Below are 16,326 nucleotides of genomic sequence, written 5' to 3' on the forward strand. Positions count from 1 at the left end.
GGCGTAAACAGCCACCAAAACTGGTCATTGGGACAATAGTGCATCTGCACCTCAGCGGTGTTTTGTCAAATTAAATTACAAATTTAAATTTTTTCTTNCAGGACTACAGCTAGATGTAGAAGACATCGCCAACCACTAGATATCGTTCACATTACAGAACACGTAGTAAAATGCCTACTAAATAAAATGCATCAAAAAAATTGGATCAGTTAATCGTATTTTCCAATTATGAGATATTTAAAACAGCAATAAAATTGGTACTTTTTCCCTGCACATTCTGCAGTTCTTATACGCAACTTTGACGGTCACTCTTTTTCTAAAACCCGAATCTTGGTTTTAACTTTTAAAAATTATCTTTTGGCCGCTGTTTCCGCAACTCATCGCAACCAGTTCGGAATCAAAATCTCGAAATAAAAAACCAAGTGCTGCTGGCTCGACCGAGTCGGAATTCAAATCAATTTAATCTCTTCTTCTTTTCAATTTCGATATTCTCCTATTAAATGCATGTTCTTCCTCTTTCACTATGAAATTCACATATAACATGTATGTTCTATAGCAACAAACTTCTGTGAGTATGTCGTAAATGCAACATCTTAATGCTACAAATTCATTTTACTTATACAAAATACTAATTTCTCCCGGCCATAAGGCCTTTGCGCTAATTTGGCGTAAACAGCCACCAAAACTGGTCATTGGGACAATAGTGCATCTGCACCTCAGCGGTGTTTTGTCAAATTAAATTACAAATTTAAATTTTTTCTTCATCTGTCATCTACATCTACAACACTTCTCACACCAACACACTCCGTTAGCTCGCCGCCCTTCCCTAGACCCACATACTGCAGACTCGAGGCAGAGGCAGAGGCAGAGGCAGCGACCGCTCACAAAAAAAAAACAAATATACGCTGCGGGACGGGGTGGGTTAAAAGTCGGCAGTGGCAAAGGCAGAGGGACGGCAGAGGCAGGGGCCGAGTGAAGCAGAATCAGAGTGGAAATGAGAGAATGTAAAAAGAACAACAAAAGCTGCGAGACAGGGTGGGTTTAGCCACTGCAAATTAATTTCTTCATTCTGGCTATAATAATGATAAATTCGAATCTCAATTTGGTAATCTGATAGATATGGCCATTCCCTACGGAATGGCGTTTTTATTTTTCTTTTATTTTAAAAATTGTAGATTTGGGAGGGTTTCGCTCATTTGCGGAGGCGGGAAGGGGCGCCGCTCATTTTTGAAATACACTGGTTTCAGTGTGAGCATATAGCAGTCTGGATGCAAAATTTGGTGACTCTAGCTCTTATAGTCTCTGAGAACTAGCCGACAAACAAGACGGACAGACGGACAGACAGACATGGCTCTATCGACTGGTCTATTGATGCTGATCAAGAATATATATACTTTATGGGGTCGGAAACTTTCTGTGCGTTACATACAACCGTTATTCCCCACAAATACAATATGCCCTATTTACTCTTCGAGTACCGGGTATAAAAAAGAACACTCAGCCGCACCACACACAATTATGCATAGACAAAATCCGTCTTGCGGTAAATCTGTGCAATAAAATTTGTTTCTTTTCCACTTTTGCATGTCTCAATTTTTTTCTCTCTATGCCATCTGTTTACTTAACGGCGATCGCTTTTAAACTTTTAAAGGAAGGTAGAAAGAGATAGAATAGAAATAGAAAGCTATAAGTACCTGACCATTTAAATAAAGATTTTTAGACTATAATTATGCATATTTAAACATTAGTGGTGGGTGTTTTTCTCTGATTTTTTCTATAACATTCTTTTCACTTATTGAGTGGGTTGGGCTGTAATTTTGATTTAAATCTATTTAATTTAATTTTTAATTTATTCCCCTCCCCTCCCTAGCGGGGCTTTAATTACTCCGCGTAAGCAACGCTTTGGCGCTGTTTTAAGTGGCTTCCCTCTCGCTTGCTTGCTTAGCGGCGGCAAAAGCTCCGGCGAAACTCTCTGTCGCTCCAGCTGACAAATTCAAAGGGCCGAGTCTCCGCTGGTACTTATAGCGGGCGAGCCTCCTCTAATGCTTATCTAGTCGTACATATGCATAAAGGTGGGCAAATGTTCAGTATCAGTATCGCCTTTTCTGATTATACCCGGTACTCAAAGAGTAAATAGGGTATATTGTATTTGTGCGAATAACGGTTGTATGTAACGCACAGAAGGAAGCGTTTCCGACCCCATAAAGTATATATATTCTTGATCAGCATCAATAGCCGAGTCGATAGAGCCATGTCTGTTTGTCCGTCTTGTTTGTCGGCTCGTTCTCAGAGACTATAAGAGCTAGAGTCACCAAATGTTGGCTCCGGACTGCTGTATGCTCACACTGAAACCAGTGTATTTAAAAAATGAGCCACGCCCCCAAACCTACAGTTTTGAAAGTACAAGAAAACTAAAAACGTCATTCCGTAGGAAATGGCCATATCTATCAGATCACCAAAGTGGGATCCGATCGGTTTTTTTTTATGGCCACAATGGAGAAATAAATATTCTGTGGCTAAACCCACCTTGTCCAGCAGCTTTTGTTGCCCTTTTTACATTCTCTCATTTGCACTCTGCTTCTGCTTCACTCGGCCCCTGCCTCTGCCCTCCCCCTGGCGATGACTCTTCCGACTTTTAACCAAGACTCGGTTTGTAACGCTCTGTATTAGAAAAAGAGTGACCATCAAAGTTGCGTACAAGAAATTTTCATAGATGGCGCCACTTTCGTAAAATTTGCTGTGAAACCTATCGGTCATTATTGCACAGAATGTCCAGACCATAGGACCATCAAAGTTGCGAACAAGAAATTTTCATAGACGACGCCACTTTCGAAAAATTTGCTGTGAAACCTATCGGTCCAAGAATGTACCAATTTTATTGCTGTTTTAAATATCTCATAAATTGGAAAATATTAACTGATCCAATTTGTTTGATGCATTTTATTTAATAGGCTCTTACTACGTGTTCTGTAATGTGAACGATATCTAGTGGTTGGCGATGTCTTCTACATCTAGATGTAGTCCTGAGTGCCGGGTATAAAAGTTGTGACGCGTAAGAAGCGTCTCACACGTCCCTTCTCGTTGTTTTTCACCCCCGCTTCCCTTACCTAATCGATGCCTTGCGGCTCTCGCAGGCTAGTTGGTCTAGCATCTCGATGGTGGTCCAATTTGGCTGTGTAAATTTAACTTAAACTGCACTTATACACTTGGAAAAAAGACTTTCTTGGCCTCTGAAACTCTTTTAGTTGATAGCGATACAGATCGAAAATGCTAATGGCGTTCTGCCGACCTCTATTTAAAGCCTGTGTCTATTCGAAATTTGCATTCGAACTAGCTCTCCTTTTTATGAACTTGTCTCTGCATTCTCTCCATATCATTGCTAATTCGCTTCCTTCGCTAATTTCAAAAGAGAACTATGCCCGTATTTGTACTCCTGGCAGTGCCTATTTTTCGGCAGATCCCAAAACAAGATTTAAAAAAAAAAAAACAAAAGCAGCTACACGTCTCACCGTACACGTGTGAACAGAGGTTGATCACGAGTTAGTCAGTCCTAAGTTCAAGGCGAAAGCCGAAAATGTTCAAGTAAAAAATCAATAAGCATATATTGTCAAATCTTTAATGATTTTTTTGAAACACTTGAATCATTTTGAATGAAAGGGAATACGGTTCCAATTCCGTAACCTGTTGAGTATCTGTTTGTTATTAAATATGGGCCTTGTGCTCATCCTGGCAACAGGAACGACCATAAAGAAGCCGTCGAGAGATATCGGAAGAGTTTTCTTTTCTGTTTTATAGCCGAACTACCATGGAAGTCTTTCGCAGAGAGATTTGGTAGATGGGCTAGAAGAGCATGACATATACTGTTGTGTCGATATTTTCTCCTCGGACCTAGAAAATTTATGGTGGGGACACGCAAACTTCTCAACAGGCCGTACAAATATCCGCAGCTGGTCTCCAAGGTGAAGAGTCTCTAGTCGATAGAATAATGTAATTCGGCAAATTAGATCCCGTAACTTCGGGATAAGGATTGAAGATTGAGATAGTCGGGCTCGATTGGGAAACAATAACATGGTTTATGTGCTCGTTCTGGTTAAATAGAGTTTCAATCATTTATGGTAGTTACTTGTTCCCCGGAACAATTGTGGATCTTTCTTGCTAAAATTTTTAAGATAATAGTGGTACCAACCACTGTTATACACGTTTACGTGAGCGACACTGCAGGAGGAAAGCAGCAGAATAGATATGGCCCTGCCGACAAATACTTGCGCTTGCGGACGATGTATTCGAACACACAACTCAACGAGTAGGAACGTCCCAGTCGGTCCTTGTGGAAGTGGTTGCGAAAAGGACGCGCTCTCTTTTACTTTCCTGGCAGACTTTGTAGAACCGATTTTCCACCAAAAATGATTAAATGTAACCCGAACCAGCTCCCGATTGGTCTGTTTTTTCCGAAGGGAACAAAACTTTCTCCATGAATTCTTTTCACGTTTTCGACTCGTGAATTTACACATTTCAAAATAATGCATAATGAACGGGTCGGATTGTTACGACGGATTGCGGATTTGTGCGACCGACAAGGGGTTGGACAAGAAACAAAATAGCCTGGTTCAATTGCGTTCTGGGAGCCGTGCACAGCACACGTGTCTTGTAATTTTAATTTGTGAGCAATTTGTGAATAATTAAAATTTAACCGATGTTGCCTCTAAAGTATACGAAAGATACAATCGATCTATTACATAATTCATGCACATATGTGAATAAGTATATATATACTTTATGGGGTCGGAAACGTTTCCTTCTCTGCGTTACATATGTATGTACATCCGTTATTCCCCACTATTTCCCCTATTTACTGTTCGAGTACCTAATATATTTTCGAGCAGATAGCCATATCGCAAGAAATAGTTTTTATACCCGGTACTCGAAGAGTAAATAGGGTATATTGTATTTGTTGGAATAACGGTTGTATGTAACGCACAGAAGGAAACGTTTCCGACCCCATAAGGTATATATATTCTTGATCAGCATCAATAGACCAGTCGATAGAGCCATGTCTGTACGTCTTGTTAGTCGGCTAGTTCTCAGAGACTATAAGAGCTAGAGCCATCAAATTTTGGCTCCGGACTGCTGTATGCTCACACTGAAACCAGTGTATTTCAAAAATGATCCACGCCCCTTACGCCCCCGCAAAAGGGGGAAAACCTCCCAAATCTACAGTTTTGAAGATAAAAGAAAACGCCATTCCGTAGGTAATGGCCATATCTATCAGATCCCCAAATTGGGATCCGATCGGATCATTATTATAGCCACAATGGAGAAATTAATTTCCAGTGGCTAAACCCACCCTGTCCCGCAGCTTTTGTTGTTCTTTTTACATTCTCTCATTTCCACTCTGATTCTGCTTCACTCGGCCCCTGCCTCTGCCGTCCCTCTGCCTTTGCCACTGCCGACTTTTAACCCACCCCGTCCCGCAGCGTATATTTGTTTTTTTTTTGTGAGCGGTCGCTGCCTCTGCCTCTGCCTCTGCCTCGAGTCTGCAGTATGTGGGTCTAGGGAAGGGCGGCGAGCTAACGGAGTGTGTTGGTGTGAGAAGTGTTGTAGATGTAGATGACAGATGAAGAAAAAATTTAAATTTGTAATTTAATTTGACAAAACACCGCTGAGGTGCAGATGCACTATTGTCCCAATGACCAGTTTTGGTGGCTGTTTACGCCAAATTAGCGCAAAGGCCTTATGGCCGGGAGAAATTAGTATTTTGTATAAGTAAAATGAATTTGTAGCATTAAGATGTTGCATTTACGACATACTCACAGAAGTTTGTTGCTATAGAACATACATGTTATATGTGAATTTCATAGTGAAAGAGGAAGAACATGCATTTAATAGGAGAATATCGAAATTGAAAAGAAGAAGAGATTAAATTGATTTGAATTCCGACTCGGTCGAGCCAGCAGCACTTGGTTTTTTATTTCGAGATTTTGATTCCGAACTGGTTGCGATGAGTTGCGGAAACAGCGGCCAAAAGATAATTTTTAAAAGTTAAAACCAAGACTCGGTTTTTAACGCTCTGTATTAGAAAAAGAGTGACCATCAAAGTTGCGTATAAGAAATGTTCATTGATGGCGCCACTTTCGAAAATTCTGCTGTGAAACCTAGCGGTCATTTTTGCGCAGAATGTGCAGGAAAAAAGTACCAATTTTATTGCTGTTTTAAATATATCATAAATTGGAAAATACGATTAACTGATCCAATTTTTTTGATGCATTTTATTTAGTAGGCTTTTTACTACGTATTCTGTAATGTGAACGATATCTAGTGGTTGGCTATTTCTTCTACATCTATATGTAGTCCTGAGTGCCGGGTATAAAAGTTGTGACGCNTCGAGTCTGCAGTATGTGGGTCTAGGGAAGGGCGGCGAGCTAACGGAGTGTGTTGGTGTGAGAAGTGTTGTAGATGTAGATGACAGATGAAGAAAAAATTTAAATTTGTAATTTAATTTGACAAAACACCGCTGAGGTGCAGATGCACTATTGTCCCAATGACCAGTTTTGGTGGCTGTTTACGCCAAATTAGCGCAAAGGCCTTATGGCCGGGAGAAATTAGTATTTTGTATAAGTAAAATGAATTTGTAGCATTAAGATGTTGCATTTACGACATACTCACAGAAGTTTGTTGCTATAGAACATACATGTTATATGTGAATTTCATAGTGAAAGAGGAAGAACATGCATTTAATAGGAGAATATCGAAATTGAAAAGAAGAAGAGATTAAATTGATTTGAATTCCGACTCGGTCGAGCCAGCAGCACTTGGTTTTTTATTTCGAGATTTTGATTCCGAACTGGTTGCGATGAGTTGCGGAAACAGCGGCCAAAAGATAATTTTTAAAAGTTAAAACCAAGATTCGGGTTTTAGAAAAAGAGTGACCGTCAAAGTTGCGTATAAGAACTGCAGAATGTGCAGGGAAAAAGTACCAATTTTATTGCTGTTTTAAATATCTCATAATTGGAAAATACGATTAACTGATCCAATTTTTTTGATGCATTTTATTTAGTAGGCATTTTACTACGTGTTCTGTAATGTGAACGATATCTAGTGGTTGGCGATGTCTTCTACATCTAGCTGTAGTCCTGAGTGCCGGGTATAAAAGTTGTGACGCGTAAGAAGCGTTTCACAAGTCCCTTCTCGTTTTTCTTGGTATATTAATGGAATATGTTTAATCTGAGAGGGTACATTTCGGTTTATTTCTGAGGGGTCAGGTGGTATATTTGATCGGTAGTTCAGCGGTCACACGCTCGATATTGATTTGACAATAACAAAGAAAAAAAACAGTAAAAATAAGCGGGTCAGTTAATGAAAATGTTCATGTCTAGAGCCCTCCTCCTTGGGCTACTGTTGAGCCTGTGCTGCATGGCTCATGGCAGCGATATCACGGATAAGGTCTTCGGAAATATTAAAGAGGGCATTGTCGCAGCCTTTGGAGACTTCAACTCGGACGAGCTGACGGATATATTTGTCATCTGTGATAATATGAAAAGGCTGCAGATACTCTATGGTATTTATACATACATTTTGAAAATCCCTCTTACTATTCGTGCAACTATTTTCCGTGGCGTAGGTCACGAGACTGAACCCTTGCTCATGCTGGGGCCGTTCTGTACCTACTCTGGCAAAACGATTGTCAGTGTTGTCCCAGGTGACTTCGATGGTGATGCTCTCATGGATGTGCTGGTGAATATCAAGAACGACGACAAGGAAAGCTATGACGTGTACATCAATTGGGGCAACACGACAGAGATAATCTGCTCAAAGAAGCATCTCTTTAAAAGCATCGGTGAAGTGATGGCTCTTGACTTTAACCGGGACATGATACTCGACTTATATGGCCTCGACAGCTACGGTGAGCGCACTTTCTGGATATTTAACAGTAGCCGAGAGCAACCCCATGTGGTCCACCAGGCAGTGCCAACTGGAAGTGGCGGAAATAGTCTGAGCATACCAAATGCTAATGCCTATTTAGATTTGAATGAAGACTTCCTGGCCGATCTATTTTTGCAAACCCATGACTCCTATGAGATCTGGTACGGAGTCAATGAACACGATATGCAGGAGAACTTTAGCTACCAGTACTCTATAAAGTTCCAACCGATTGGCGGTAGTGACTACCATATTGGCCAGGCCGTCTTCATGGACTTTGAGCTGAGGGGTGTGCAAAACATTGTGATTCCATTTTGTATTCTTGCAAACTGCCGGAACTCCTCAATAATGGTCCACGACGGCAATGACTTTCGGAATCTTCATGTCAATTTTAGGGATCCCCAGGGCATCACGTGGGCACTGGTGCCGCCCGTTCCGGGTGATATTTACTTGAGAACGATTACGGCCAGAAGTGGGGACTTTAATTTGGATGGCTATCCCGATCTTTTGCTCACTTTGCAGCCGTTAAACGTAGCTAAACCGGTTATGCAAACCTTTCTACTGGAGAATGTTCCCTGCACCACATGCGAGAAGTCGTCGAAGCGGACATTTGAGGTGCGCTGGAACGCCCTGTCACCCATGGGAAACAACACAGTGGCAGGAGCCTTTTATGATTTCTATCAGGATGGAGTCCTTGATCTGATTCTCATCCAGAAGAATCAAAACGGCAGCTACCGTCCCCTTGCATTTCGCAATACACTTGACTACGATGCCAACTTTGTTAAGGTTATTGTACTGACGGGTCTCGATAACAAGCAGAATTCAGAGCGTCGCACTCCTCTGGGTAGGAAGAAACGTACATACGGAACCAATCTCCCTGGACCGCGCATCACCTACAGCACAACCACTCAAGATGGCGATCAGCAGTGTGGTAGCAGCGTGCAACTGCCTCAGGCATCCTATTTTGCCCTACAACTGCCGTACACCTGCTTTGGCCTGGGCCGAACACCCAACTTTGTAGATCAGCTGGCCGTAGGCCTGGGGAGCAAGTGGCGTAATTGGACACAGCTGATTCCAAACTCACAGATTATTGTGGTGCCCAAGCCACTGAATGAGCCATCGCACTGGAAGGCTCAGCTCTTTGTTACCCCAAGTAAACTGATCCTGATGAGTGTTGTAGCCCTTGGAGGCACTTGCCTGGTCATAATACTCATCATATTGGTACTGTACATTAAAGAGAAGCGTGAGGATAAACAGGAGCGCTTGCAAGAGTCCCACAGATTCCATTTCGACGCCATGTAACGCGATGAACAAACTTTAAACTAAGAAATCTTAACGTGTCAGCCCATACAGTTGATTAATTTTATTATTTCAAATTGTGTAATATTTCGAATTAATAGGGTATCTCTTAATTTTATGCATTAGGAGCTTCAATAATAAGTCTTTCATTGCCTTTAGAAATTAAAAAAAAATCCATATTCTTTTCTTATTTTTATTTTTCACTTCACATCGGAGCTCCTAATGAAAGCAGCAGAGTGTGCCCTCAATACATGAGATATACATATGATTACGGTTCAGAAAATGTGATACAATTAAAATTGACAAAAAATAATCATATTTGAATTGAAAAATTATTGGCTAAAGAGTAACTGTGTACTTTTCTTCTTACACGAAATACATAGGATTCCTGTTCATAAACTCTGGAACAATCAAACGCTTTTCGTACTCCTCCTTTGGGGAACGGAACTTGGTGACGCTGTAAGAAAAGCACTCCAGATATATAATCTTAGAACAACAATATTAACATTAATTTCGCACCCTGTTAGATAGACACGGCCACGTGCCGCAGCCAAANAGAAGCGTGAGGATAAACAGGAGCGCTTGCAAGAGTCCCACAGATTCCATTTCGACGCCATGTAACGCGATGAACAAACTTTAAACTAAGAAATCTTAACGTGTCAGCCCATACAGTTGATTAATTTTATTATTTCAAATTGTGTAATATTTCGAATTAATAGGGTATCTCTTAATTTTATGCATTAGGAGCTTCAATAATAAGTCTTTCATTGCCTTTAGAAATTAAAAAAAAATCCATATTCTTTTCTTATTTTTATTTTTCACTTCACATCGGAGCTCCTAATGAAAGCAGCAGAGTGTGCCCTCAATACATGAGATATACATATGATTACGGTTCAGAAAATGTGATACAATTAAAATTGACAAAAAATAATCATATTTGAATTGAAAAATTATTGGCTAAAGAGTAACTGTGTACTTTTCTTCTTACACGAAATACATAGGATTCCTGTTCATAAACTCTGGAACAATCAAACGCTTTTCGTACTCCTCCTTTGGGGAACGGAACTTGGTGACGCTGTAAGAAAAGCACTCCAGATATATAATCTTAGAACAACAATATTAACATTAATTTCGCACCCTGTTAGATAGACACGGCCACGTGCCGCAGCCAAATGTGCCAAATATGCTGGCGCCGGATAAGACACTGCGCGATTGCAACGTGGAAACATGTGACAGAGATTGTATGTCAATTGCTGGAGTAGATCAATATCCAAGTTGCCCGTGTTCTCAATAACATTATAACGCGTCGGCTTGGCAGTCCCCTGAATGGACTGATGGCTGACCATGAAGAACTGCATTTCANGTAAGAAAAGCACTCCAGATATATAATCTTAGAACAACAATATTAACATTAATTTCGCACCCTGTTAGATAGACACGGCCACGTGCCGCAGCCAAATGTGCCAAATATGCTGGCGCCGGATAAGACACTGCGCGATTGCAACGTGGAAACATGTGACAGAGATTGTATGTCAATTGCTGGAGTAGATCAATATCCAAGTTGCCCGTGTTCTCAATAACATTATAACGCGTCGGCTTGGCTGTCCCCTGAATGGACTGATGGCTGACCATGAAGAACTGCATTTCATTGGGATGGACAATGGTTCGATCGACGACTGTTCCCGGATCAACATTGTTAAACTTGTTATATTGCGATGGACCTCCGTTCGGAAAGAAGCGCGTATGATGCCGTTTAACTACAATGACGCAGCAAATCTTGGGCTTAATGTGCATCTGGAAGGAGATTAAAACAGCAATAGAAAGGCACGAGAGTTCTAACTGACAGAATTCCAATTACCTTGCAGCAGGCCGCAGATATTCCCCTCAGCTCTTCATTCTTGATTTTGGGAAACTGACCGTCACTGACACCATCACGATAGTAGACAATGTGCTCGGGATAACATTTCCGGAACTGATGATAAACTCGCAAGTGTTCAAGGGTTATGGACTCCATGTCTTCGATCTCTTCCAGAGCAGAGCGTTGCAAGCGATATTGCATGTTATATGAAGCTCCAAATGGATCATGAGAGGCGGCCACTCCCACCACACTAGGGATTTCACGCTGATCGGGCGATGGATGAGTCACATCAGCACCCAAAAACATGGCATTTTTTAACTGAGTGCGCGAATCATCCTTAAGCTTGTGATTGACGCCGTTCAGCTTCGAATTTACCTTAAGTAGAACGTTTCCAATACACTGAGGGTTCAATTTACGTTCGACTGTGATCTGCTTGATGCATTGTGTGAGAATGCCATATTGCAGCTCAGCCTTTTGCTTCACGACATCATATGTGGCCCCGAAATTTGGTATAATAACGAACACCAAATCGTATTGATTTCGTTTGAAATCCAGGAAATGATCATCTAGGTCACGTTCATTCTTGTACATCCGTATATCGGCCTTGGCATCTAGGCACACATTGACGTTGCGACTCTGCTGAATTACCTGAAAAGAATATTAGTCAAGATTTGTCAGTAATTCTGTGTTCAGCTAGGTACAACTTACAATTCCTTGAAAATCGGCCACCTGATTGTACTGCATCTTACCGTACAGAATGGCCCATTTGTGAGGCTTCAGCTTGGGATCAAAGAATTGCATGCGATCCATGCGCCACGAACCGTTCCTCACCGAAGCCAAGTTGTTATTTTTGTACTCCACCTGAGGGGCATTGAGCGTACGTGTATGAACCACAATAAAGTCATTGTCCAGGCGAATACCAAAGCGACTGATGGTCGGATCCAAATTGTGCTTGAAATATTGAAGCAAGTGGATAATCTTGGCCTTTCTCTCGTTGGTTGATGTGGCAGCATACCTAATCATGGCCGCCACCTGAGGGGCAGAATCTTTCCGCTGCGATATAAATTAATAAATGCCAGAAATCAGTTGGGAGTGAAGGGAAGATCAGAGATGTTGAACTCACATTCAGTGGCTGCCCATCCTCAATGCGACATAGTTCGATAGGCAAATAAATGTATTTCAACGGCGGCCCAACATGCAGGCAGAGAAGGTTTGGAAACTTTATATTATATTCCCGAGATTTGTAGTACTGTGCAACGGTCGTTTTTTTTCCATCCAGCTCAAATATCTGAGTGCTGGCTGGAACCTTGGAAAGACCGTTGACTTTGAAGACGCGTGGAGCGCTACCAAAACAGGCAGGCGGCTCGTAAATTATATTAACACCCCTTAAGAATGATTCGATATCGTTACGCCTGAAGTCTAGATTTGTGCTCTTGTCAATTTTTTGCCGCTGATACCGCTCAATATACTCAATGATCGAAATGGCCATCGGAAAGGACTTGTGGGATATATCCACATTGACAAACGGACGATCACCAAGCACGAAAGTTTGATAGAGTCCAACCAGAGCTTCGTAGCCGTCGCCAAGATCATATGCATTTCCGGGTTCAGACCTTTTGAAGAAGGTCCTATGACAAGGAGCGGCCAACACAACCTATAACACAAGCCCGCATGGGCTTGTCATAAATCTTATCCTTCATGTAACTGCACAAATGGAAAATTGCATTAACAAGGGCCGAATCTCTAATGACACGTTCGGTTCATTATCACAATTCATTTACCTTCTCAGTGAGTTCAAATCGACTTCCGAGTCCTCCGTCTCCTTTAGTTCCAGGGTATAATTCAATGTACGCCCGTGGCGATCTGTTACCTGGCGGAAAAGAAAGCAAGGATCACATCAAAATTACACAAAACTCCGTGAAATACTTAACAACACTTACTTTCACTTCTTGGCTCTGCGAGCTGCATTTTAATTTCACAACTGAGTAGCACGATGCACGTCCATCATATGCGGCAATCGCACCGCCCAAATGCTCAATTCTATACTGCTCAAAAGCATGACGATAGAACTTTTTAGGTCGCTCTGGCGTAATTTTCACATCGTAGTGGTAGGCCACCGGTGGCATTTTATCCAAGTTAACGTTCAGATAATTTACAGAGACTTCACCAGGTTTTCCCAAAGTACCACGTTTCATGGTACCTGCTGGGAGAGGTGGCAGAGAAGCGCCTCCTTGGGCTCTTTGGAATTGACCTTGGGACTGGTAGCCTCCTTGGCCCTGTCCTTGCTGACCCTGCGGACGTGGCTGATAGCCCCCCTGTTGGTGTGGCGGACCGCGGTATTGCCCTTGGGCTTGCTGACCCTGAGGACGTGGCTGATAGCCACCCTGTTCGCGTGGAGATCCGCGGTATTGCCCTTGGGCTTGCTGACCCTGAGGACGTGGCTGATAGCCACCCTGTTCGCGTGGAGATCCGCGGTATTGCCCTTGAGCTTTCTGACCCTGAGTTCGTGGCTAAAAGCCGCCCTGTTGCGGTGGTCCTCTTTGTTGTCCGTCTGGTTGCTTTGTGCCCCTCTTTGTTGCGCTCCTCTCTGTTGCCATCCCCATCCTTGCCCGGCCTGAGGACGTTGCTGGTGACTGTCCTGTTTTTGGCAACCTTCTTGCTGTTGTTGAGAGCCAAAAGCGGCGGAGCTTGTGGATGGAACGGGAGTGGACGTGCCTGCAGCTGGTTGATTTGGTCTGTTCTGGACACTTGGCGCACCTGCAGCTGCTTAATTTTAAATTGGAAAACAAATTTAACATTTTAAAATCCTACTAAACAATCGAGCACATGTCAATCCGCACTAAATGATTTCATCAGAAGCTCTGCGAATTTTGTGAATCCCCCGATATTCCCCCGGTTGTATGTAACGCACAGAAGGAAACGTTTCCGACTCCATAAAGTATATATATATTCTTGATCAGCATCAATAGACAAGCCGATGGAGTCAGAGACTATAAGAGCTAAAGCCACTGAAACCTGTGTATTTAAAAAATTAGCACCGCCCCCTTCCGTCCCCGCAAAATGGCGAAAACCTCCCAAAGATAAAAGAAATCTAAAACGCCATTCTGTGGGGAATGACCATATCTATCAGATCACAATGAAGAAATTAATTTGCAGTAGCTAAACCCACCCTGTCCAGCAGCTTTTGTTGTTTTTTTGCACATTCTCTATTCACACTCTGCTTCTGCAGTTGCCGCTGGCCGCTGCCTCTGCCTCGGCTCTGCCTCTGACGTGGATCTGAAACAATATAATAAAAACCCAAGCTTGAAGAATACTGTATTTGTATACTTGTATTTATACGGAAAAGCTATGTAGAGTCGTATGGAATTATAAAAGAAGTTCCACAAGGTTTTACAGACAAGGAGATAAAGGAAAATTTAATTTCAAACATACCTATAAATCCATAGAAAGATTTTCGAGAAAGGAGAAAGTTGGAACTGAGGTTAATTTTATACCAACGGAGACGGTTAAGATAGGTTTTGAGGGTTCACAAATTCCGGAAAATTATGGAAATCCGGAAATTATGTTTTTTGGAATTTGCTGCATGAAAGTGCATCAATACATACCAAAAGTACGTCAATGTTTTAACTGTGGTAGACTGGGACACACTTCTGACAGATGCAAATCGGCTAGGAGATGCCAAAAGTGTAGTGTAGAAGACTGCAATGGCACCTGCACAGCGTTGAAATGTATATTATGCAATGGGAAGAATCACACAGCTAGAGACAGAATGCTATGTCCAGGATGGGAAAAGGAGATGGACATTAACAAAATGATGACCATTAAAAAATTGGCTAGGAAGGATATGCTGAGTACATACTCTGTACATCAAAATGATTCACACATGGAAAATTACGAGGTAAATTTTCCAAAATTAGGAAAAACATATGATAATGTTCATAATAGAGACATAAAAACAAATGAGGTACTTAAAAAGCATAGCTATGCTACCGGATTGGTCTACAAACCAGTAGTCCCGAAACAAACCCCACATTTCCATTTAGATGCTTATACAAACGATAACAGCGGCCATAAGCCTGTTTTCGCAAATAAACCAACAGAGAAGTTCCGTTTTATGTTTTAACAAATGTTCAACATGTTCATGCAAATAAGCAAACATTTGATAGAAGTAATCTAACAGATTTTCAGACATATTTACATGAAAATAACGCAATAAACGCTATGAATACAAGTTTACTGGGAGACAAAAGTAGACAGACCCCTGTAAAACATTAAAATCAAATATCAAATTTCTGCAACATAACATTCAGTCGATTAAAGCAAATAAAAATGATCTACAATTTGTCCTTAACAGTGAGAACGTCAGCATTGCCATTCTGGCGAAAGTGTCATCTCATGATCTTAGTTTTAGAAAAATAGCAAATTATAATCTCATTGAAAAACACAGAGAAGATGGCTATGGAGGGGTGGCCATCGATCATAAAAAGAATTTAAATCTAAAAAGAATCGTTTTTGAAACCAATCAATGGACTAAATTTATTCATCTTATCTGCATACTTTAAACCCCTGATACCACTCACCATTTTTAAGCAGACAATAGACAGGCTCGATTCATTTGAAAGATGCGTTATATCAGGAGACTTCAATGCAAGACACACTGGCTTTGGAGACACAGTCAATACCAGGGAAGGAACTTTTTTGAGGCAGGCCATGAATAATGCGGGTTACATACTGGCAAATGATGGCAGTGTTACTTTCAGAAGAAACATTGATGCAAATGTAGGNTGCCCGTGTTCTCAATAACATTATAACGCGTCGGCTTGGCATATCAAATTTCTGCAACATAACATTCAGTCGATTAAAGCAAATAAAAATGATCTACAATTTGTCCTTAACAGTGAGAACGTCAGCATTGCCATTCTGGCGAAAGTGTCATCTCATGATCTTAGTTTTAGAAAAATAGCAAATTATAATCTCATTGAAAAACACAGAGAAGATGGCTATGGAGGGGTGGCCATCGCTCATAAAAAGAATTTAAATCTAAAAAGAATCGTTTTTGAAACCAATCAATGGACTAAATTTAGTCATCTTATCTGCATACTTTAAACCCCTGATACCACTCACCATTTTTAAGCAGACAATAGACAGGCTCGATTCATTTGAAAGATGCGTTATATCAGGAGACTTCAATGCAAGACACACTGGCTTTGGAGACACAGTCAATACCAGGGAAGGAACTTTTTTGAGGCAGG

At 41.4% G+C, this 16,326-nt stretch overlaps 2 protein-coding genes and 1 long non-coding RNA gene across 3 annotated transcripts; 1 reads left to right on the forward strand and 2 right to left on the reverse strand.

Moving 5' to 3' along the window:
- Positions 1-7,289: 7,289 nt before the first annotated feature.
- On the forward strand, positions 7,290-9,529 carry LOC117591279 (T-cell immunomodulatory protein). Its single transcript, XM_034284478.1, has 2 exons — positions 7,290-7,555; positions 7,619-9,529. The coding sequence occupies exons 1-2, from the start codon at positions 7,354-7,356 to the stop codon at positions 9,217-9,219; spliced, it is 1,803 nt and encodes a 600-aa protein (XP_034140369.1). The 5' UTR covers positions 7,290-7,353; the 3' UTR covers positions 9,220-9,529.
- LOC117591280 lies at positions 9,396-9,771 on the reverse strand. The gene is made up of 2 exons (XR_004574370.1): positions 9,736-9,771; positions 9,396-9,673 (listed from the first exon to the last, which is right to left on the reverse strand). It is a non-coding gene; the product is annotated as an uncharacterized LOC117591280 (long non-coding RNA).
- Positions 9,772-10,013: 242 nt separating this feature from the next.
- LOC117591277 (protein argonaute-2) lies at positions 10,014-13,567 on the reverse strand. The gene is given in 8 exon segments (XM_034284477.1): positions 10,014-10,291; positions 10,640-11,010; positions 11,075-11,722; positions 11,783-12,127; positions 12,198-12,728; positions 12,730-12,778; positions 12,856-12,944; positions 13,015-13,567. Coding segments are annotated over 8 exon segments (2,379 nt in total). The 5' UTR covers positions 13,270-13,567; the 3' UTR covers positions 10,014-10,200.
- Positions 13,568-16,326: the final 2,759 nt, after the last annotated feature.

This window comes from Drosophila guanche, unplaced genomic scaffold, assembly GCF_900245975.1.
Source record: "Drosophila guanche unplaced genomic scaffold, DGUA_6, whole genome shotgun sequence".
In the NCBI taxonomy this organism is placed as follows: Eukaryota; Metazoa; Arthropoda; class Insecta; order Diptera; family Drosophilidae; genus Drosophila; species Drosophila guanche.